Source organism: Fistularia commersonii, chromosome 8 (genome assembly GCF_037954325.1).
Source record: "Fistularia commersonii isolate RoL2024-O1a breed Wild chromosome 8, RoL_Fcom_v1.0, whole genome shotgun sequence".
Classification (NCBI taxonomy): domain Eukaryota; kingdom Metazoa; phylum Chordata; class Actinopteri; order Syngnathiformes; family Fistulariidae; genus Fistularia; species Fistularia commersonii.
Window position 1 is genome coordinate 19,977,134 of NC_141291.1, and position 17,319 is coordinate 19,994,452.

At 39.5% G+C, this 17,319-nt stretch overlaps 1 protein-coding gene across 1 annotated transcript in view; it reads left to right on the top strand.

The window, feature by feature from the left end:
• The window catches only part of LOC147232216 (partitioning defective 3 homolog), a 330,190-nt gene that overhangs the window by 92,073 nt on the left and 220,798 nt on the right, over positions 1 to 17,319 (top strand). Inside the window, exon 3 of the mRNA XM_086151573.1 lies at positions 7,103 to 7,274. Coding sequence (XP_086007699.1) covers positions 7,103 to 7,274 — 172 coding nt within the window. The remainder of the gene's footprint in view (positions 1 to 7,102; positions 7,275 to 17,319) is intronic.

Here is a 17,319-nt window from a genome sequence, read left to right on the forward strand (position 1 = left end):
AAAATGTAATAATTTTTTGCATCAGCGGATCATGGATGCATGTCTGCAATTAGTGACTGAACATAATCACTGTGTTTTCTGAACCCTCACTTTTTTTTTTTTTAATTTCAATTTATTTTTTTTTAACCTCTGAAAATCTGGAGGCACCGGAGTTGTAATTTAAATACACAATGTCATATTTCACATGAACGTTGAGGAGCAATCTTATGAAAAAATCTAAATTGGTAAATTTGTAGTTTCATTGCAGTCAGCTCAAAGTTTAGAAGACCTATCAAGGATGAATTATCTTTCTCTGGTTAAATGCAGCACTACACAGATAGATAGATAGATAGATAGATAGATAGATAGATAGATAGATAGATAGATAGATAGATAGATAGATAGATAGATAGATAGATAGATAGATAGCGAGGAGCGTATTTATATACAGATGATGAGTTGGAAAAGGCCATTAGATCATAACAATGTCTTGTATCATGGTTATTTAGGTTTCTTATTTAGAAGAATTAGAAGGTGTTATATAACTATGTCCAACACATTATTCCCTCCATTTTATGCTCACATCAATCAAATCTGACATGATATAGTTTTTTAGCCACATTCTTGGTTCATTTCTAAGGCAGAGCAGGTTGAACCATGCCTCTTAGACTACAGGTTATAGGGTATTAAAATGCACAGTGGATTGGGAAAGGGCAGTGGAAAATTCCCTTGTCAGCACTGTCAAGGTAGAACTTGCACATTGCACCCTAATATCTGTGAATTCATTTTTCCCGTGATGGAGTGAAACATCAAAGGCTGGGATGAGACCTTGGAGGAGTGGATTTAAAAGAGATGAGTTTTTAATCTGGTAAAACTTTGCTGGCTCTGGATTTTCTCTGAGCCTTCTCACTCAGTCTTTCTTTCCACAGCCTTTCGTATTTTTTCTTTTTGTTTTTATTCATTCATGTATTTATTATGTGTCTAATTGGGAATCTTTCAGTTGCTTTAGTGAAATAGAATTGTTACAATGAAATGATGATTTACTGGTCAGGTGCATTGACACAAATTCACCCCCCCCCCCCCCCTTCTAGCCACATACCCTGCTGCCCTTACACAGTATTGCTTCTAGAAATGTGAGGATGCATTCAATGTGTCACAGCATCTTTATGCATTACATTCGGTTTGCAGTTTGTGTCATCATTTCAGTCATGCCTTCAAGGTCCTCTTCCTTGCGTCAACCCGTTTTGACAGCACCTGAAATATGCATATGTTTCTGAAGCACTGTGAGGTGCAACTTGAGGATTATTTGGAATGCTGGTGATGGCAGGCCAGAGTGCTCAAGACCTATTCTCTGAATATTTGATGGTCTTAATGAGCAGGAAAAATACAGGACTAAGCACTTTGTCGGTTTGCTCAAATCACCACGTGTGAGGATTAATGGACGGAAGGAAACAATGAAATATTAAAAACTGTGTCATAACACGACAGCAAGAGGAGGCAGGCATTTCCACTGTAATATTATTTTGCTTTATTAAAAAAAGTTAAAAGTTAAGATCAAACACTAAAGTGAACACAAGGGAGCAAAGAGATTATGTGCCGTCTCTGTAGTGAAAAGTGTGCTTTTTCATCTAACTGATCATTTAAACCAGAAGAGACAAAATTTTACTCTGACACTTGAAGGAGCCATAGCTGATTGGTGGGATTGGTGGATTGATAGGAAAGATGGTGTGGATGCAGAAAGAAAAGCTGAAATACTTGACTTTTTTTCTCGATGATTTCAAATGATTTCATATTGTAAATATATTGTATAACACAGCTCTAAAAGTCATAAGCATATACTTGGGCTACTGCTTTCAAATAGTGTTTTTCTAACTTACAACAATCATCAGAGATTTAATTTCAAGAATAATACATATATTGGAATTGAATTGATTCATAAACTGTAATTCTATTCTCAAATATTTTTAGGAACTAAAAACGTTAATTTGGTAGACATCAGGCGCATTAATTGCAGAAATTGTGAGTGTGGTAGAAAACCACTAAGCTTCCCAATATGACATAAAAGGGCAATGCAGATATACTGTACAGGTGTCAGGTATGTACGTGAGTAAATGTGTAGAAGAGGTTTGGAAAAATTGTTTCATCATCTATATTACATTTTTTGTTACCCACCTGTAGATTGCATTCCAGTTCACACATCAATCAGTGTCACTCTTCCCTTTCATCTCGATACAGGATACAGTAATGTAATATTTAAGAAAAAATGGAAGAGAAGAAGAAGGAATATATCTTTCTGTTTTCTGTACAGTAATCAGTCCTTATTGGTCGCACACTGAGTGTTAGCCACTGGATGGATAGAGAATGGGACAGTGTGACAGACAAATTAATAAATAATAATCTTGCCTCCAAGGCGTGACTTGTGCGCTTCAATAAATATTCACGGCAGGAGATAGCCTGATGAGACTTTCAAGGGACTCTTTAATTGAAGGTGTGCATTGGGGTGGACGGGTTTCCTGTAGGTCGAATAATGTCAGCAATCCTTTTCACTCGACTGTGAAAAAGCTGTCATGGCAGATATGGATTAGCGTCACAGCATCATTGCAGGTTTTACATGTCTTCAGTGGCCCTGATGGTTCTGCCCATGACTACTAATAACCTCTGTTGTCTTGTGTCTTCAGAACACAGCTTGAACGACTGGGATGTCTGTTTTGCACCAATGCCAAGTCTAATGCCCAGGCTTCCTGGCAGATCAGAGGTTCTGGAATTGTGGCGGAGGCTGTGGGGTGTAGGGAAGGAGAGAGGCTGTCAAAACAGCTCCTCATTCCTTCCTCCGCTGTTTTCCGTCCCTCTCTTCTCCTACCCCACCCATGCTGCCAAAAGTCGGAAACAGATCAAAGGGGTCCAGCATGAAAGGCATCCCGAGATCCTATTTCTCTGTGCCCTGCTTCCCTCTTCTCCCTGCTGCTACTGTTACAGATATGGAAATGTGAAATCCCAAATACCACCTTTACCCAGGCTGCAGAAAATGGCGTTCCTCATCCTCTTGTCTGACTAGTCTCACTAGTCACTCGTCTCAAACCTCTATCCTTATTTCCCACCATCCTCTCCTACAGCCTTCAGGCTGCTAGGTTGATAGCAAGTGATTGGCAGCTGCTGTGACAGTGGAAGTGGCTGAGAGTGGATGAGTGTCAGCTCTGCTCCAGGGGCTTATGGAAGCAGTCATTTTGTAGCTCACCACTGGAGCGAGAGAGAGGTCCATGAAATAAAACTCAGGCAGTTCTTGCTTCTCAACTGAATCGGGATGGGGCTAAATTGTTTTTCACTACAGAGTTTATCTTGAGCCTGGAAACTAAACTATTTCTTAAACCCCCATCTTGTTATTGACTCTTCTGCCTATCTTAGCTTTGAATGTGAGTGACTGCATTCTTGTTGTTGTTATTTTACTATTTCAGGTTTTTAAAATTCTCCCACTCAACCCCGATCCTGTATCCTCTATCTCAGCAGTCTAAGCACTTGACAATTAGACATGCACTTCCCGTCTTAGCATCAGTGAAGACAAAACAAACCAAAAAAACAAAGTTCTGCTTCTTTTTGAAAACTTCTGCATACAAATTCTAGACCCACAGTATAGCTGCCACAAGGGAAACTGAGAATAAAAAATACATGTGAAATTGTCTTCATTTCTGAAGTAACTGTGACCAATTCCCAGAAGGAAGGCATTTTTGTGATGGCTTTTGCTACATTGGTGCTTGAGCTCCCGCTCGTCTGTAGAAAGAATTGCGTCAGTTTTCCTTCAGGCCATGAAAACTTTTCTCAGTGGCACAGCAGAAGACACAATGCAAAGCTGTTGGCTTAAAGGGATATTTCTCGCAATCTGGCTACCTAAACCTCTAAACTTGTAGATGTACATTGATGATAAGAGTATAACATAAAGAACCGGGTGTCATGTCCTTTTGAACCTATTGCTCTATGCCAACAGTTTATTTACTGCATAAACAATCCAGTGTGATCAGATTAAAATGAAAAAAAAAAGCAGACAAAAATTAAAAACAAAAACATACCAACAGATAAACACACGTCATAAGTATACAGAAGATTTGTATTATTGAAGAGTGGTGGTGAACAAAAAATAGAACAGGGCTATAGCAGTTTAACAGTGCCAGTGCGTCACATCCAATAAAGTTTTACTGTCTTGCAAAATGTTATATGACAGTGAGCTTGTCCAATAGTAAACATGATAAAGATTGGAGTCAAACTATACTTTTGATTCGGAAATCGGGATTACCCGATGCAATTTCATTTTTGTCCTTGTAAAACATTTTCTCATATTGCAGAGTTCATTTGTCATTTTTCAATCATGGGTATTAAAGTTGGATGTCAGTATGACTGATATTCAAAATATGTCCTCAATAAGTATTTTGAGAGTTCTTGACTCGTCTGAGATGATGAAGAAGGACTTTCAAGGTTCTGCCAACAATTAATGTGTGTTAAATAAATTGAACATGCTGTGTGTGGGATGAAGTAGAACTATTTTGTCTGATTTTGAATGGATTAACTGCAACACCAGCAGAATTATCAGCTATACCTGTGAACAGGCAGCTTTCCACTTGAAGACTTATCAGGCTGCTACATTAACCTACCAAACAGCATGAATTAGAAGTCTGAATAATTTGTTGCTTATGATTAGCTGACTTTGAGTTTTCACTCTGGCATCGTAAATACCAGTGAGGAGAATTTCTTGCTTGGCTCTGGTATTGTAATTATCAACATCAATTGAAGCTTGATGTCAAAGGCATTAAAATGTAAGGCTGTAGCCATTAGATTGAAGATTTTCCAGCTATTTTTCTATGAAAATACATGGCAGAATTCATGGCGTTACCCATGCACATACTTACTCAGTAAAAAAAACCTTAATCAATTTACATTATCCAATGGTCTTAACTGTAATATTAAGCAACACGCCTGTCTTCTGTGGCACCCAAACCCTTCTGTCTGATTGCCTCTCTGTTGGACTGACAAATGTTGTGATGAAGTCTCACAATCTAAAGAATGTAACATAAAGATGGAACCTCAGGATGATAAGAGTGAAATGGTGCAGACACAGTATGTCTCATGCATGGTATTGGTATGCAAAGAAATGTCTTAGGAAAAATAATGAATCCTTTAATTGTGTAAAACCTGTTTCAGAAATGCCTCTGTGAATTATAGCAACAATAGCCCACATGGGCATACACACAGAGGTTTGACTTCAGATAAACACACAGACACACAAACACACTCTTAATCAACATCAACATCCCCCCCATAAGAATTAAATAAAAAATGAAGAGTGGGGCCTCAAACTTATTTAGATGCAAATTGTGCTGTGATGAGATGATGAAAACAGCAAATTTATGTAAAAAAGTCTTTTGTTGTTTCTCCCTTAGGTAAATACAATGCTGGATACTTGAAAGGTGTTTCCATCCAACGATGCTTAATGCTTTCTTTGTTGTTGCATCCGTGGCCTTCTGTTGGATAGATTTGTAGGTAACACAAGGACAAAAATTGTAGTGCATCTCGAATAAGTAATATACATTCCATTGTGCTGTATGGCATGTTGTGCAGGACATTTAATGCTACTAAAGAAGTTAATAGTGTTGTGAGAGGCTTATAGACAGGTTTTGTTGTGACTGCTATAAACCACTAGGCGCAGCTTCTTTACTCTGTCACCAAAAGTTACATCTTTTTAGTGTCTTTCTTTCTCCCTCTTTTCATTAAGTCTCATTCATCCGTTGCAGTATCTTTAAGGGGCAAACCAGGTTGAATTCATATGTGGACCATCACTATTGCCCAATCTCATCATTTTGGTTCCATTGTAAGAGAAAACAGAACATCTCTAACACAATAAGCTGCACTGCTGCCTCACTCTCTTGTTCTTATGTTGGTGAATTGGCTACAGTGAGAAGCTGTTTGTGTTAGACTGATTACTAAGGGCTCCTAGAGAGAATTCTCCCTGTCTGGTCTGGGATTATATAACCTTTGTGGAAGCAGCTGGTCTCTTTGGGCGCTAAACCTGTAAACTCAGAAATCCCACCACTGTAGTGCCCCACGTTTCAAGAGCAGACAGTTCGTATGTGAGTGTGTATGTGTGTGTGTGTGTGTGTGAGAGAGAGAGAGAGAGAGAGAGAGAAAGAGAGATAGCAGAGATGATTAGTCTGTCACTCAGCTTCTCTATGTCAGACAAATCTCTATCTGCACAGGGTCTCACTAGGGCAGCAGGATGTCAACTGTTGTTGTTAGCTTGGGTCACTGGTGCTATGACACGACTGAGGCTGATTAGTAGGGACAGAAATGGAGTTAATCAAATGGCCTGAAGAGTCACATATCTGTAACCCCTCCACAGAGATGCTGTATTTGTTGACTTCAGTGAACAGTACTTACCTAGGTACCCATGGGGGGGGTAATTGATTCTGTCGCACTTTGTGTAACTACCTTTGGTGTCTTGAAATTGAAGCCGTGCCGCTAAAATTATTAACAGCAAATACCTTATGTTTTAGTAAATAACAATTTTTTCCCATATCTATTGTGCACCTTGTTTAGGACATTCTGTAAACTGTGTAATTAATGCAATTATCCTTGATAGATATTTTTAAAAGCAGTCCGGAATTTATCTGCTTTGTAGAGTCAAATAAATACAGTGGGGACTTAATTTTCACAAGTGCTCTATTGGGTGAGTGTTTTCCATTTTCAAGTATTCTACCTTGTCTCTATAAATGCTTCCTAATGAATTCCAATCAACAATAAAATTACTTGAAAACCATGATACAAGACATTGTTATGATCTAATGACCTTTTCCAACTCATCATCTGTATATAAATATGTTCCTATCTATCTATCTATCTATCTATCTATCTATCTATCTATCTATCTATCTATCTATCTATCTATCTATCTATCTATCTATCTATCTATCTATCTATCTGTCTGTCTGTCTGTCTGTCTGTCTGTCTGTCTGTCTGTCTGTCTGTCTGTCTGTCTGTCTATCTATCTATCTATCTATCTATCTATCTATCTATCTATCTATCTATCTATCAGTGTATATATACACTATAAATAAATATTTACTATTTTATGTCTTTTCAGCTTATAGCAGTGTATGAAGAACAGGATCCTCACAATGGAGGGGATGGTACCAGTGCCAGCTCCACAGGCACACAGAGCCCTGAGCTTTTTTCTAGTGAGCTGAGTTCTGCTTTCCAGACCTACCGGGCCAACAACAGTGAGATTGAGGTCACCCCATCTGCTTTGCGATCCAGTAAGTCCCACAGTAATACAGGCAGTAGTTCTTGAATGTTTAAAAAAAAAAAAATGATTTGCTAATGTTGTCAAAGCAAGTCCAAATACAGCAAAAACTGTATCAACAAATTATGAAACATGAGAATGACTGAACAAAAAAAAACAGAAGTACAAAAAGAAAAAATGAAAGGCCCATCTTGTTCTCAAAATGGAGTCTAAAATGGAGTCTAAAATGTTGACTATATTAGAACACACACACACACACACACACACACACACACACACACACACAAACACACAAACACACATCCTTATACATTCTTCAGAATCAATCATGGTAGGTACACCAAACTTATGTACTAAATGTATTACTTGGAGTCGGCAGGACTTTACAGTGCATTTATGGAATGACAGTGTGTTGATTCAAAAAGACAGGCGGAAACCAAGGCCCTGGAACAAAGTTAGACACAGTCTGATGCTCATTCATACATCACCAGCAGCATACATGCCCAAGCAAGGTGGAATTTTACACGCACACACACAACCACACACACACACACACATATTCAATGAAGTGGAACTTGGCAGCCAATATAGAGCTGTCTCAAACTTCAGAAGACATCTAAAACATTCATAGTTTGAACTTACTTTCCAGTTAGAACTCAGACACATGCCCAAGTACGAACAGTTGACTTCAGTCACCTTTTTTCCAGAACAGCTCGATTAAGTCTCAATTAGCCTATTTATCTCACTGCAGGCATAAATGAAAAATTCCTACCAGGTTGGTATTGATGGTTTCTGTGAATTTCTTTGACATATGGCCAGCTGGTCCATGCCAGACCATATGTTAAGATGTAGTTCAATTACCGCTTTGGAAGTATTTTCCAGGATAATTATGTGGTTCAAGAATTGTCCATATTGCAGAGAGCAACTACAATCAATGAATGAGGTCCTATGTATGACTAGTGGGCCTTGGGAAGTATTTTTAAATTGGGAATGCCCTCTCATATATATTTGAATTAAATTGTGAATTGCTATATGTACACTTCCGCATGATTTTGTACTCACACACACACATAGACGTACAGTCAGAATATAAAATCTCCTCCTCGTCCATCTGGGCAGTATTCAATCTCAGCCCTCTAAAAGAGCCGTTAGAAATTTGACTCTGCACATGATCCTACCTGTTTTCCCAGGATTGTGGTCTCCTAGGCAGAGATCTGAGATGTTCTTTCTTGAGTGCAGTGTAAACAATCTGCCCGCTTCAGGGTTATTACGCTAAATGACCCAGTCACTACTGGGACCACTTTTGCCTCTACATCCCACTTCTTCTTCAAATCCTCTCTGATGCCCTGGTATTTCACCAGCTTCTTGTGTTTTTTCCCCCTGACGTTGCTGTCACTACGGATCAGCTCATCCACCACCATGTCTGTCATCTAGAGCAGGGGTCCCAAACCCCTGGTCCCTGGATTGTTATTGGAATGATCATTTGGATCCGGTCTGCAAAGAAAATCCTCCTCGGTACAAATTATATTTTTTCATTAGAACTCCTGGATCTTATTTTGAAAAACGACTGTTTCCGCTGTTGCCTTACTGCCACACTTAACACTGTCGTGCCATTTCACACATCAGCTACTGCAAGCTAGCCCTTGAAAAAAATGAGCCAGAAACAAAAGTTGCTGGAGTGCTTTTTCAGAGTGCTTTTTCGGAGGAAACAAGTAAATGATTAGACTGCAGAAGCATCGCATACTGTGATTTACAGAGACGGCTAGCTAATGAAGCCATGAAACCCTCAAAAATTTATCTTTATTTATTATTATTTGGTATAGAGCAAAATTATTGTAATTTCCAAAAATAAATTGTAATAGTTGTATTCAGATTAAATGATGTGAACTGACAAAAGTTTTTGTTATTTGAACCCCACGCCTCATTTCATTTTCATACATCAGATTGGTTCCTGGTTCATAAAGAGCTTGTCTAACTATACCATATTTGGTTGGTTCACCATCACAACTATGTCTGGAACAGGAAGTTCTTTTGGTCATTATAGAACACTTATGGAGGTATTGTTTCGCCCCTTCTTGGGACAGGTCTTAATATTAGTTGCTTCCATTCCTTCAGTAGCCAAGATATTATACCAGTGCGCTATCTGATCACTGACAAGGTGTAGGTGATTATTGGATCTTGTTCTTGCCATTAAGCTTACTTTTAAGGACCTGCCTCATCCTCCGAAGGTATTTCGCTGTGCGTGCTGCCTCGTCATGGTTGCATGGTACTATTGTCAATTCCTTTCTGTGCTCTCGTAATGTATTCATCCATGTGCATACTCATCATAGCAACTATGATGCCTAATAGGAGCTTCCATGTTGTAGTTATATAGGCTATAGGCAGATGGTTGAATCGTACCCAGCCTTCCTGTGGGTCTTTTGGTCAGCCAGCGGTTTACAGGTCTTATAGGAGCAGTTGGTTGATCTGTACTGCGAGTTGTTCATAGAGTGCAGTTAACTTCTTAAGCCAAATGGTGTGGATCATGACAGGCCCTGGTGCTGGCTCAGATACTCTTTCTTGGATGTTTGCCATTGTAATTTCTACTGGTTTGTGTTCAAGGGGGCTACTGTGTTCTGCTTTCAATATCAGGTGATGGTAGCCATTCGGCGATGGTATTATGTAATGCGTCCTCCCAGATATTCTTCTGGAGCTCATTTGGGCTGTTGGAGAACAGCATACGTATTTCCTGGTCTCCACTTCCCTGCTTTATTGCCACAGGTGTTTAGCCATAGGCTACGCACCTTTGCTTGGACTGCATATCTTCATCTATGGGTATCTTGTTGTATCTGGCTGGCACTTTCTTCATGATCCCTCCACCTCTCTGTAGCTCAGGAAGCTAACATCTCCCTGTATACATGATCTGGCTGTCCAGCCTCCTCTTCAATGGAGAGCTCCCTTGCTCTTCACGGCTAATGCTGTTTTTCTTGTAGCTTCGCTACCTGATAGGATGACCGTTTCTGCTTCATACATCAGATGACTGTTTTCACTGAATGGTTTCATGGAGACTTTCATCTTTGCCAGTTCTTTATACTTTGTCTCTTAGTCTTGGCAGTTGTGTTCTTCACAGGATCCTGCAATTTGTTCCTTTCTGTTCTTTTCTTGTGTTCCGTATCTCTTTTCTTCTTTTGGCATGATACCTAATCATGTTGCTTGAGGATGAAGAATACATCCCCTCACTGATCTGTCGTCCCTCTTGCCGTAGCATATTTGAATAGTGTACGAGGCACACTGTACATCTTCAATCTCTATTTGCACCACTTGCTTGTTCGTTTGATATTACTGCATTGATTAGCAAATTGTTTGGACATCATCCAAGAGGCTAGGTTTCGAAGCATCCATGTTTCCCACATCCTCTTCTTGTTCACCCTCTCACTGGTGTTTGTGATGTATTAGCATTCCAGGAGTGTCTAATACTCTGCCCCTCTCCATGTGTGTTGTGTTTCAGTAGTAGGAGAGCGGTAATATTTAGGTTGCTTCCTAGTTAATATTCAATTCATGAACAAATTGATATAGTTTCTTATCTGCTCTCCCCAACACAATCTTTTCATTGCAGATTTTAATTAATTTAATTTATGCACAATAATTAATACATTGCCACAATTTACTTCCTGTATTAATTGATTTGACTTGACTTACACTCATATAATCAATCAAATCCCTCTCTTTTAAGGCACGTGCTTACTGTTTAGGGATATCATACTTTGAAACAACAAGGAAACTATCCGTGTTGTTCACAGTTATACAAAAGTAATATGAAGCTGAAGCCTGACCTACTTAAGGTGAGGCAACCCAAATTATGATCAGACCATGGCTGATACAGTGATGACCTACAGTATCATCACTGAAAAGTCTGCCTTAGCCAGCTCTACCCTCTATTGCTTCTCATGGAATGCTATTTCTATAGAAAAGGACCCAGCTATAGTGACTTGTGTAAATAACCCCAGGATTAAAGTGGTCTATGCTGATTCAAGCTGTGAGACAGTTTACTGAAGTGCTCCATTTCCAACAAAACACAAGCGAGGATGCTTGATTGTTGTATGTTTGTTCTTGCCACTAAGAAATTTTAAATTCAAAAGTCCCTTATCTTAAAAGATCAATAAGCCTGCACTGAGACTTTTTTTAATTTAAACTTATATTTAAAATGGCAGACAGACTGACTGGCAACACAAGCATGCAATGACAAGCACACAAAGAAGGCAGAAAGGGAATAGTCCCAACAGAGATGTAGATAATCAATATACTAAATTATATATTAGACATTAAAGTGTAGTCATGCTTTGAGTGGCTGTATAAAATCATGATATTTCACAGCCATATTGATTGCTCCCCCCACCCCTCATACAAGTCCCAGACTCCCATACTACCCAGCCTCCTTCTATCTGTTCTAGACCTCTCGCTTGCTTGTGCCTTAGGAGACCATTTTAGATTTTCATGCTGTGCTGTGCAGGTCAAACTACTAATAATTGGACTGGAGATGGGATGCAAATTACAATAATGAATGTAATTTTCACATAATTATACAGACACCGGCGCTGGCTGGGTCTTGATCCGCCAGTAAATTCTTATCTCTCAGAGCCAAGGAAAGAAAATCTGTTAAAGCACCAGGCCAGTGGTTTTGCAGAATCGGCCCACTGTGTTGTTACAGCTAACATTACTCTCTGCCAGTTGCAAATATGCAGCGGTACTGTAATTTTCAAATGTGTTGTTTTTTACCCTCCTGCTGTAATTTGAACAGTTTCCCAGTGAACACAAATCGAAATTAAAAGTCAGATGCGAAAGCTTTGCCTTACCTTGCTGCCTTGTATTGACAAGCCGCAGTTGCAAATCTGGGATATGAATGTCATAAAAACTGGGTGCTCACAAATCAATAAAACTTACTGTGGAGCAGAAGTCATTGGTAGCTAAAAGACAACATTTACATATCTTCAAATGTCATACTTGCTGTCCTTTACACTCCAGATTTGAAGGTCTCTCTCAACATATGCTATTCATTCTGTTTAAACATTCTGACTTGAGCAACAAATGAAATAATGCTGGACCATGATAAATGACTGACTGGTAGATCCAACATTGAGCTGCAAGGGCTTGCATGACATACAGTGGATACATACTGCCTACTCTTGCAAAAGTCCATTAGATTAGAACAAAACCCAATTCACATTTGAACAGAAGTATGGCATAGATTTTTTTCTAACATTTAAAGCTTTGTCTCTTTAATGTCAAATGACAAATGTACAAATATGGAGCCATTACTAATGTTACACAATTGGATCTTGATGGGCCAACACCAAAGAAAAACTGCTGGACCCCTAAAGCTACAGCAATTACCTGCTTTTTGAAGTGAAAAACACTGGGAAAAACAGGTAAAACACAAAAACAGACATGCCTTTTAGAGGTTTATCTATAAATGCTAACACTCAGGCACACACACAATAATGGTCAGTAATTATAAATGTGTATTTGCGGTGCATGCAAGCTGATTAGTGCATAAGACTGGAGTGTTAACAAGCCATCAGTTTCTTCAGTGCCCTGATCTTTGGTACTTGAATCTCACTAACTATGGGAAGACCATAATAGTGATTGCTAGTCTTTGTCAGTGTGTGTCTGTCTGTGTACGTGCACGCGTGACTGTCTTGTCTCTTGTCAACATATGCATGATGACACCCTGGAAGAAAAGGTTCTCTATGTAATCAGTCTTAGTGATCTGCCACTGAACAGATAAGCCACTACCACATCGAAGTCTCTGAAGTAGAGAAGGTTTTTAACACTACAGCCAAACAGCACCTTGTTATTGGTAACCAACATTCAGCCGATTATGAAGTTTAAGGGATCTCACAACAGTTAAGTCAGAAATCTACAGATGCAGTTAAGCATGCTATTAAGCCTGTTATGATGGAATTAAATACAATTCTATTAGTGACTTGTGTTTGCAAGAAGACTTTTACAAAGACAATAACCAGATTAATTTTGAGTGGCAAAAAATGCTTTTTTGGGAATCTCAATCATGTATGAGATTTGGTAAACAATGATCTGTAAACCAGAAAGAAAGACCATTGAGCAATTTCTGAAAGCCTCAGGTTGTACTTGACGTAAAACATTTTTTGAAAAGTTTACTCATGCTTATGCTTTACTTTACTTAGGCTCCCTTTACCCTGTAACACCACATCTGCTGACCACATGTAACTTTTTTTAAGCCACAAAAAGATGCTCATGGAAAAGAACAGAGAAGATCAGTAGTGATTTACTAATTCATGCTCTCACAGACTCACTCATTGTCAAGGACACCATAATAACTGGGGTATTGGAAAGGGCTTAGGGGTGTAAAGAGAGCAGGTTGTTATCCCAATTTTATAAGCTAAAACTTACATATTAGAAACTAGGTGTCTATAGACTCCATTTAGCCAGATTTAAGCCTATGATGTGGACTGACTCTCCATCTAGGGCTCCTCCAGTATATTTGGATGATTTGCAAAGAAAGGATATACCCATTATAGAGATACTACCTAAGGTTTAGGTTTAGAACAACAGGCTGTTTGATCTAATAACTGGTTCTGATACTTATCTCCTTCATCTGTTCTCTCTCTCTAACTGCCTGCTCCTGAACTACCGCTTCAATCTTTCTCTTTGCCAGCAAGCAAGTAAAGAAGTTAGATCTCTAGGCTTTGATGACACTGATTGTATACTTTCACTGATTTTCCTGTCTGATGGTCAGCCTGTCACTCTGCATGCTTCTTGGTAATGTTCAGCGAAACTTCTAAATTTGTGGAATGTAGTCCTTTGATGCTCTCAAGTAATCTTATGATGGATAGGAAGAATTGAACTTGCAATGGCAAGATAATTATAATTCCAACAGGTAAGACACCTATTATTCAGGATTTCTTAATTACAATTGAAATTTCCAGTTGTCTAGTTTTCGAAAAATGACCTCAATTTATCTGGTAATTCAATTTTGTATGGACTTTAAAATCTAAAATACCTAAAGTTACATTTACCTGAAATTCCAGCATGAATTGCCTTTTGTGTGATTTTAAAAATTTGCATCCTAATTATCCATCATATTTATCTGTCATAATGTTCATTCTCCATGACCTTAGTGGTAATGACAAGGACATGGATAACAGATGGGATGACACAACAAACATACTGTGAAAATCTATATCTAGATTTTCTGTTTTTGGACCATTTTTAAAATCAAGTTTTGCCATTTAACACAATTATATTCAGTTTAAGGCTCCATCTAAGCACATCTAGTTAAATTGCGGCCCTTTGTGTATCTATTCAAACATTTTTCATTATAATCCACAGCCACTTCATGTAAATATCATCTCTCACCCAAGCAGTAGTGCTGAAGTGAAGGACACTCTGCAGAGAGGATATCGGAATAGCAAGCAGATCAATACGAAGCTGAAAGCACTTTTAAACCTCTCTGCCCTCGAGAGACTTTGAACTGCCTTCTACCTGAATGAGTTGAGGGACTATTAGTTATATCAACTCTTAATTATTCCCAGCATGTTGAGGGGGAGGAAGGCAGCCCTGGGTGGGTCAGCAAACTGCTGAGGAGTAGGCATTTACTTCACAGTCCCTGAGAATATTAGTCATAAAAAATACTCATATTGTCATAATATCATCCGCCCCTTACTGAAGCTAATTATTGCTGCGGCGGACTGTTAAATTGAGATGATGCTGTTTTTGGTAAGTAAGCCCGAAGTGCTTGGAGTGGCAAAAGTCTCCCCGCAGCACCGCTGTGATATTGCTACTATTTCTATTACTTTTGCAAGAATCCCAATAAAGCCATAACTAGACAGCTGAATCATATGTTATGTCTGAGTGAATGGGTGACCACTTTATTACTTTCTGCAGTGGGCTTTGAGCTGTTCTGCTCCTTGCCTGTGTCATGCTTAAAGCAACTATGTAGCCATAAAGTTTTACAAGGAAACATCATAATTTAGATTTTTTTTGACACGCAGACATAAACAAAAATAGTAACTGGTCATAACCTTGTGATTGAGAGCATGGGAAGGCAGCCAGGGCTTGTTTGCATTGTTTTTTTTTTTTTTGAAGATGTTCAGTGAGCAACATTTTAGAGAATAACGTATCTGTAACTACCTGAATAATGCTTCAGACATGCAAAACCACAGTCTACATCAGAATCAGAAACAGCAGAATCACCTTTTTTTTGGCCAAGTTTGAAAAGAACACGCAATATGTTTCCGGGTTGCCATTGCTCACTGTACAGGGACAGGAATCTTCTTCTTCTTCTTTCGGCTTTTCCCGTCAGGGGTCGCCACAGCGAGTCAACTTTCTCCATCTAACCCTATTCTCTGGATCATCCTCTCTCACACTGACTAATTTCATATCATCTCTCACTATGTCCATAAATCTTCTCTTTGGTCTTCCTCAAGACCTCCTGCCTGGCAGCTCCAAATCCAGGATCCATCTACCAATATATTCACTATCCCTCCTCTGTACATGACCAAACACTCTCAGTCTGGCTTCTCTGACTTTCTCTCCACAATATCCAACATGGATTCATTCCTCCTGTCCATCCTGGTCACTCCCAAGGAGAACCTCAACATCTCCTCTCTGTGACCTCCAGCTCTGCCTCCTGTCTTTTTATCTTTGTCACTGTTTCTCGGCGATACAGCGTTGCTGTTCTCACCACTGTCTTGAACACCTTTCCTTCCATTCTGGCTGATAGTCTTCTATTTCATAGTACCCCTGACACTTTTACCCACCCATACCAACCTACTTGAACCAGTTCCTTCACCTCTTTTCCACAGTCTCTGCTGCTCTGGACTGTTGATCCTAAGTACTCAAAATCCTCCAGCGTCTTGATCTCCACTCCAGTCTTCTCATTCACACACAAATTCTGTTGTGCACTGTTGTACTCTAGCCTCACACGGAGCACCATTTGGGGTGCAGTGAGAGGAGCTAGAATTAGTTATTGGTTATAACTACCAATTATCAATCATGATTATTAGTTAGCAATCAAAGTATTTGGAATGTCATCAACCAAATAATTATATCAATCTTGCGCACCACCAGCAAAGCTGGAAAACAGTAACTAATGAGTGGAGCACAGTCTCAAGAAGTAGGTATTGATCTAAAATTTCAATATTTAACAATAATGATTTTTTAGGTTAGTAAGGTGTAAGTTCAAGCACTGACCCTGTCAGTAGTAGAGTAGAAGCGATACAGCTTCTCTCTGTACCTGCTCTTGGCTGTTCTGATGGCTTTCCTCAGTCCATACGTCAGCTTTGTTCTCCATCTCATTGCCAGGTCCAAATGCATGAGAGCAGGCACATAGCATGCGGTGTACCCAACTGTTAAGTCAGGGCTTCTGGTTGGGGAACTCCCTGACTCATATGGTGGCCATGATTTTGTCAACACAAGTGCTGATATAGATGGTCACATACTCAGCATACTCCTGTATACTTACTGAAGAGTCCTCCAGTGTGTCTATGGTCTTGACCATATCCCAGTTGGTTAGAGTAACAAGAGTAGAGTAACAGTCCTACGGGATGGTCTCCGAATGGGCTGTCCAGAGTTTGATTTCTCTGGTGATTCTTAGTTTGTTTTAGTCTGTAGGTAGGTTAGGCACAGAAACAGAGATATGGTCTGAATGTCCGAAGTGGGGGCAGGGTGGGGTCTTGTATGGCCCCAGATGTTGCTGTTGACATGGTAGACCTATAAGGTGAAAGAGTAGTGGAATCTAGACTGAGAAGTCAGCATTTGCAAGCAACAGTATGGTCTCATGCCGAGACAGGAATGCCCATGGACCATGATATTTCAGGTGACATTGGGAGAGTAGGAAGCATGTGGAGATGGTGGTATGCCCTTGAAAGGAAAGTTGAGCCTGTAGATCTAGGTAGTACAATCACTTAAATCAGCACTTGGTGCGGGGTTGAGGGTAACAGGGATCTCGTAGACCATTAGGGGCCACACCAGGTGGGGGAGCAATCTGAACTGCAGGCACCACAGTTTCAACTTCCCAGGAAGCAAGGTCTTGTCTATGC